Source organism: Cornus florida, unplaced genomic scaffold (assembly GCF_030987335.1).
Source record: "Cornus florida cultivar Cherokee Brave unplaced genomic scaffold, ASM3098733v1 CherokeeBrave_3.0.0_Hap2_Chr04, whole genome shotgun sequence".
In the NCBI taxonomy this organism is placed as follows: Eukaryota; Viridiplantae; Streptophyta; class Magnoliopsida; order Cornales; family Cornaceae; genus Cornus; species Cornus florida.
The window spans coordinates 36,274,872-36,282,701 of NW_026775574.1; the positions used below are offsets into that span (position 1 = coordinate 36,274,872).

Genomic DNA, 7,830 nt, shown 5'->3' on the forward strand with positions numbered 1-7,830 from the left:
AAAAGGTCTTGTGACATAATAGGTACCGTGATTGAGGTAATTTCGCTCAAATATTCAATCTTTACTCATTAATACACTCTTCGTAACGTCAAAGGGAACTATTATAACTTTAACTTAAAACTCTCATTCTCTTCCAAAGTTTTAATCTTTATACATTAAAAAGGTCAAGTGACATAATAGGTACCTTGAGTGTGGTATTTTCATTCAAGAATTCAATCTTTAGTCATTAAAGCACTCTACGAGATTACATTGGGAACTCGAATAAATTAAACTCAAAACTCTCATTTTCTTTCAAAGATTCAACCTTTATACAACAAAAAGGTCTTGTGACATAATAGGTATCGTAATTGAGGTAATTTCGCTCAAAGATTCAATCTTTACTCATTAATACACTCTTCATGACGTCAAAGGGAACTATTATAAGTTTAACTTAAGACTCTCATTTTCTTCCAAAGATTTAATCTTTAAACATTAAAAAGGTCAAGTGACATAATAGGTACCTTGATTGAGGGATTTTCACTCAAGGATTCAATCTTTAGTCATTAAAGCACTCTACGAGATTACATTGGGAACTCGAACAAGTAACACTCAAATCTCTCTTTTTCTTTCAAAGATTCATTCTTTATACATTAAAAATGTCTTGTGACATAATAGGTACCGTGATTGAGATAATTTCTTTCAAATATTCAATCTTTACTAATTAAAACACTCATCGTGATATTAAAGGGAACTCGAATAAGTTTAACTCAAAACTCTCATTTTCGTTCAAAGAATTAATCTTTATACATTAAATGGTCTAGTGACATAATATGTACCTTGAGTGAGGAATTTTCATTCAAAGATTCAATCTTTACTCATTTAAACACACTTCGGGACGTAAAAGGGATCTCGAATAAGTTTAACTCAAAACTCTCATTTTCTTTTAAAGATTCAATCTTTATTCATTAAAAACGTCTAGTGTAAAATTGGTACCTTGATTGAGATATTTTCTTTCAAAGATTCAATCTGTGGTCATTAAAAGACTCTTCGCGACTTCATAGGGAACTCGAATAAGTTAAACTCAAAACTCTCATTTTAAATCAAAGATTAAATCTTTATACATTAAAGAGGTCCATTGACATAGTAGGTACTTTGATTGAGGTAATTTCATTCAAAGATTCAATCTTTACACATTAAAATACTATCCATGATGTCAAAGGGAACTTAAATAAGTTTAACTCAAAACTCTCATTTTCTTTCAATGATTTGATCTTTATACATTAAAATGGTCTGGTGACATAATAGGTATCCTGATTGAGATATTTTCATTCAAAGATTCAATCTTTACTTATAAAAACACTCGTCGGGACGATAAAGGGAACTCGAATAAGTTTAACTCAAAACTCTCATTTTCTTTCAAAGATTCAATCTTTATACATTAGAAAGGTTTACTGACATTATAGGAACCTTGATTAAGGAATTTTCGTTCAAAGATTCAATTATTTGTCATTAGAACACTCTTCGTGACTTCATAGGGAACTCGAATAAGTTAAATTTAAAACTCTCATTTTCTTTCAAAGATTCAATCATTATACATTAAAAAGGTCTAGTGATAGAATAGGTACCTTGATTGTATTATTTTCATTCAAAGATTCAATCTTTAGTCATTAAAACACTCTTCGCGACTTTATTGAGAACTCCAATAAGTTAAACTCAAATTTCTCATTTTCTTTGAAAGATTCAATTTTTATACATTAAAAAGGTTTAGTAACATAATAGGTACCTTGATTGAGGTAATTTTATTCAAAGATTCAATCTTTACTCATTAAAACAATCTTCGTGACGTCAAAGGGAACTCGAATAAGTTTAACTCAAAACTCTCATTTTCCTTCTTATATTTATTCTTTATACATTAAAATGGTCGAGTGACATAATTGGTACCTTGATTAAGGTATTTTCATTCAAATATTCAATCTTTACTCATTAAAATACTCTTCGGGACGTCAAAGGGAACTCGTATAAGTTAAACTCTAAACTCTAATTTTCTTTCAAAGATTCAATCTTTAATTATTAAAAAGGTCTAGTGACATAATAAATACTTTGATTGAGTTATTTTCAATCAAAGATTCAACCTTTAGTCATTAAAACACTCTTCGCCACTTCATAGGGAACTCGAATATGTTAAACTCAAAACTCTCATTTTCTTTCAAAGATTCAATCTTTATTCATTAAAAAGGTCTAGTGACATGATAGGTACCTTGATTGAAGTATTTTCATTAAAATATTCAATTTTTAGTCATTAAAACACTCTTCGCGACTTCATAGGGAACTCAAATAAGTTAAACTCAAAACTCCTATTTTCTTTGAAAAATTCAATCTTTATACATTAAAAAGGTCTAGTAGCATAATAGGCACCTTGATTGGTATAATTTTATTCAACTATTCAATCTTTACACATAAAAACAGTCTTCATGTCGTCAAAGGCTACTCGAATAAATTTAACAGAATACTCTCATTTTTTTTCAAAGATTTAATCTTTATACATTTAAATGGTCTAGTGACATAATAGGTACCTTCATTGTGGTGTTTTCATTCAAACATTCAATTTTTACTCATTAATACACTCTTTGAGACATTAAAGGGAACTCGAACAAGTTTGACTCAAAACTCTCATTTTCTTTGTAAGATTTAATCTTTATACATTAAAAAGGTCCACTGACATAATAAATACCTTGATTAAGGTATTTTCATTCAAAGATTCAATCTTTTGTCATTAAAACACTCTTTGCCACTTCATAAGGAATTCGATTAAGTTAAAGCCAAAACTCTCGTTTTCTTTCAAAGATTCAATCTTTATACATTAATAAAGTCTTGTGACATAATAGTTACCTTAATTGGGTTAATTTCATTGAAAGATTCAATCATTACTAATTAAAACACTCTTCGGGACGTTAATGGGAGCTCGAATAATTTTAAATCAAAACTATCATTTTCTTTCAAAGATTTAATCTTTATACATTAAAATAGTCTAGTAACATAATTGGTACCTTGATTGAGGAATTTTCATTAAAAGATTTAATCTTTACTCTTTTAAACATTCTTCGGGACGTCAAAGGGAACTTGAATAAGTTTAACTGAAAACCCTCATTTTCTTTTAAAGATTCAATCTTTACTCATTAAAAAGGTCTAGTGACATAATTGGTACCTTAATTGAGGTATTTTCATTCAAAGATTGAATCTGTATTCACTAAAACATTCTTCGCGACTTCATAGGGAACTCAAATTGGTTTTACACAAAACTCTCATTTTCGTTCAAAGATTCTATCTTTATAGATTAAAATGGTCTAGTGATATAGCTGGTACCTTGATTGAAGTCATTTCATTCAAAGATTCTATGTTTTGTCCCAAAAACACACTTTACGACTTCATAGGGAACTCGAAATCAGCTAAACTCAAAACTCTCATTTTCTTTCAAAGATTCAATCTTCATACATTAAAAAGGTCTAAAGACATAATGGGTGCCTTGTTAGAAGTAATTTCGTTTGAAGATTCAACCTTTACTCATTAAAACACTCTTCGGGACGTCAAATGAAACTCGAATAAATTTAACTCAAAACTCTAATTTTCTTTCAAAGATTCAATCTTTAAACTTTAAAAAGGTCTAGTGGCATAATAGGTACCTTAATTGAGAATTTTTCATTCAAAGATTCAATCGTTATACTTTAAAAAGATCTAGTGACGTAATAGGTACCTTGATTGAGGTAATTTTATTCAAAGATTCAATCTTTACGCATAAAAATACTCTTCATATCGTCAAAGGCTACTCAAATAAATTTAATAGAAAACTCTCATTTTCTTTCAAAGATTTAGTCTTTATACATTTAAATGGTCTAGTGACATAATAGGTACCTTCACTGAGATGTTTTCATTCAAACATTCAATTTTTACTCATTAAAACACTCTTTAAGACGTCAAAGGGAACTTTTACAAGTTTAATTCAAAACTCTCATTTTATTTATAAGATTTAATCTTTATACAATAAAAAGGTCTAGTGACATAATAAATACCTTGATTAAGGTATTTTCATTCAAAGATTCAATCTTTAGTCATTAAAACACTCTTCACCACTTCATAAGGAATTCAATTAAGTTAAACTCAAAACTCTCTTTTTCTTTTAAATATTGAATCTTTATACATTAATAAGGTCTAGAGACATAATAGTTACCTTGATTGAGTTAATTTCGTTCAAAGATTCAATCTTTACTAATTAAAACACTCTTTGGGACGTTAATGGGAAGTCAAATAAGTTTAACTCAAAACTCTCATTTTCTTTCAAAGATTTAATCTTAATACATTAAAATGGTCTAATAACATAATTGGTACCTTATTTGAGGAATTTTCATTCAAAGATTCAATCTTTACTCTTTTAAACACTCTTCAAGACGTCAAAGAAAACTCGAATAAGTTTAACTGAAAACCCTTATTTTCTTTTAAAGATTCAATCTTTACTTATTAAAAAGGTCTAGTGACATAATTGGTACCTTAATTGAGGTAATTTCATTCAAAGATTAATCTGTAGTCACTAAAACACTTTTCGCGACTTCATAGGGAACTTGAATAGGTTTTACACAAAACTCCCTTTTTCATTCAAAGATTCAATCTTTATAGATTAAAATGGTCTAGTGATATAACTGGTACCTTGATTGAAGTAATTTCATTCAAAGATTCAATCTTTTGTTCCAAAAACACACTTCACGACTTCATAGTGAACTCGAATAAGTTAAACTCAAAACTCTCATTTTCTTTCAAAGATTCAATCTTCATACATTAAAAATGTCTAAAGACATAATTGGTACCTTGTTAGAAGTAATTTTATTCAAAGATTCAACAATTACTCATTAAAACACTCTTTGGCACGTCAAAGGAAACTCGAATAAGTTTAACTCAAAACTCTAATTTTCTTTCAAAGATTCAGTCTTTATACTTTAAAAAGGTCTAGTGACGTAATAAGTTACTTGATTGAGAATTTTTCATTCAAAGATTCAATCTTTTCTCATTAAAATACTCTTTAGGATGTCAAAGGGAATTCAAACAAGTTTAACTCAAAAATCTCTTTCTCTTTTAAAGATTAAATATTTATACATTAAAAAGGTCTAGTGACATAATAGGTACCTTGATTAAGGTATTTTTATTCAAAGATTCAATCTTTAGTTATTAAAACATTGTTAAACTCAAACCTCTCATTTTCTTCCAAAAATTCAATCTTTATACCTTAAAAAGGTCTAGTGATATAATAGGTACCTTGATTGAGGTATTTTCATTCAAAGATTCAGTCTTTAGTCAGTAAACTACTCGTCAAGATTTCATAGGGAAGTCAAATAAGTTTAACTCAAAACTCTCATTTTCTTTCAAAGATTCAAGTTTTATACATTAAAAAGGTCTAGTGACATAATCGCTACCTTGATTGAGATAATTTTATTCAATGATTCAATCTTTACTCATTAAAACACTCTTCGTGACCTCAAAGGGAACTCGAATAAGTTTAACTCAAAACTTTCATTTTCTTTGAAAGATTTAATCTTTGTACATTAAAATGGTTTAATGACATAATAGGTACCTTGATTGAGGTGTTTTCATTCAAATATTCAATCTTTACTCATTAAAACACTCTTTGGGACATTGAAGACACCAAAAATGATCCGGGCTTGGTATAATTCATATTGCTAAGAACGGGTCGGGTATGGATATTCAGGATGGAGCAAGTCCTCGCTGAATGGGCCCAGGTCCAGGAAGTCATTATGGAAGCCATATTATGATGAAAAAAGTTGAGCCCAAACAAAAGGGAAGAAGATAGGTTCAGCTCAGGAGTGGTTATAACCGTCTAAATGGTTGTAACCGTCTATAAATAGAGGGAAATGAGAAAGAAAAGGGGTTCAAAAATTATTGGGAGTGTAAAGTTTCTACAATTGAGGAAAATTCTTTGTACTTTCAATTGGCGCCGTCTGTGGGAAGAACGAAGATGATTAATTGGTGTTGGTCCAGATCGATTCGACTCAAAGCACTTTGTGAAGAAGACGCTTGATCTCTGAAAGTTGAATCAAGGTTGATGGAAATGTGATCTGTCTTGATGAATCTTGGTTCCAGTTGATTTCAAGCGGTTGGCGTCCGATCTACATAGATCTGATCTATGCTTGATCCAGCGAGATGCGCAGTTACGACTTGTTGAGATTGCTCAATTCGGCAAGCTTGTAGCTGAAATAATTCGAATTTGGCCAGTAGCGAACATAATTCAACAAGTTTGAGTCCAGATCTGGTACATTTACATTAGTAAAGCTTCGATCTGATCAAGGAATCCCCGATTAATGACTTTGCTCCGATCAGGAATGATGAACGGAGAGGAGAGCTCAAATCCTTTGGAGAATGGCCAGCAGACGAAGCTTGATGAGTTGATGAACATGATCGAAGCCTTGAGAAAAGAAAATGCAGAGTTGCGCACTGGAATGGAGCGTCGTGAGGCTCCAAAAATTCCGAGGCCACCTATGGATGGAGAGGGAGTCTTACCATCCTATGTTGTTCGTCAAGGTGATCCAGAAGGCGTTAATCACGTAGATCCACATCGTGACGAAGTTCTAGTAGACGATCTACCTCCAAATGTCCGTCAAGTAGAGGATCGAGAATGACCTATTCATTTGGAGCCACATTACGAACGGATCATGCGAGAGGAAGCGCTAGCGTGTGATCATAGGGTTGCATCACCGTGGCAAAGTGAGTTTATAGAGGACAAATCGTTTGATCCACCCTATCGACCTTCAGTGGCAACATTTGACTACCGTAGTTCAGAAAAGAGATCTGTCGATCGAGGAATTCTATCACGGTTTTAAGGGACAACGAAGCATTGCGCTCATCAGCAAAGACGGTTGCATCTCCATTCACTGATGAAATTCTAAACACGCCGAATCCGAAGAAGTTTTCCATGCCGATTCATTTTGTTTGATGGAACAACCGACTTGGTCGACCACATCTACCACATTCAGTTGAGAATGGCTTTGAATACTAACAATGATCCTTTGATGTGCAAGTGCTTCCCTACAAGTTTGGCTAGACCAGCCCTCAATTGGTTCAAGAATCTGGCTCAAGGCTCAATCGCTAGTTTCCAGGACTTGTGTGACAAGTTCATAAGCCAGTACTATGGGAATAAACGCTCGGCTAAGGATGTATCAAGCTTTTTCACAATGAAGCAGCATAAAGATGAACAACTCCAAGCTTTCCTCACCTGGTTTAACCTTGTTAAAAGCATGGTAATGGAATGTCATCCGTCCATAACGGTCCAAGCATTTAAACTTGCAATGAACCGGGGTACACCGTTCCACACAAGCTTGGTGGTCAATACGTCGAAGACCATGGACGAGCTAAACGAGAGAGTTGATGGTTTTGTGCATCTTGAAGAAGAAGAGGCAGCTAATGCAAGGAAAATGTCAATTATTTCAACAGAAGAGAAGTCCAAAGCCAAGATCCGGCAAAAACAAGCTCAGCCACAACGTCAAACCTCCTAGAAGGCAAAAAAAAGGTTCAGGGAGGAGGAGTTGGTTACTCCACTCAGAGTCACCCTGGCAAGGCTTTATCAAGAGAACAAAGATAAGTTTCACCCTCCCTTACCAATCAGACAACCTCTTGAACAGAGGGATCAAACTAGATACTGTGCTTTCTATAGTGATTTTAGACATTAGACTAATGAATGCAGGAACCTAAGGAGATAAGTGGAGATGCTGATCACAAAGGGGGAATTTACAGGATATGTTCAAGGTTTGGCGCAAGAGCAGAACCAACCGGCTGAACAAATCAAGAGAAATC

At 32.6% G+C, this 7,830-nt stretch overlaps 1 protein-coding gene across 1 annotated transcript; it reads left to right on the top strand.

The window, feature by feature from the left end:
• Nucleotides 1-7,019: 7,019 nt before the first annotated feature.
• LOC132304901 (uncharacterized) lies at nucleotides 7,020-7,532 on the top strand. Its single transcript, XM_059802601.1, has one exon. It carries the CDS (start codon nucleotides 7,020-7,022, stop codon nucleotides 7,530-7,532), a length of 513 nt encoding a protein of 170 aa, XP_059658584.1.
• The last annotated feature ends 298 nt before the right edge of the window (nucleotides 7,533-7,830 follow it).

Bases quoted from the DNA above. Each gene is read 5' to 3' on its own strand.
- LOC132304901 (XM_059802601.1), top strand. From the start codon at position 7,020: ATGGCTTTGAATACTAACAATGATCCTTTGATGTGCAAGTGCTTCCCT.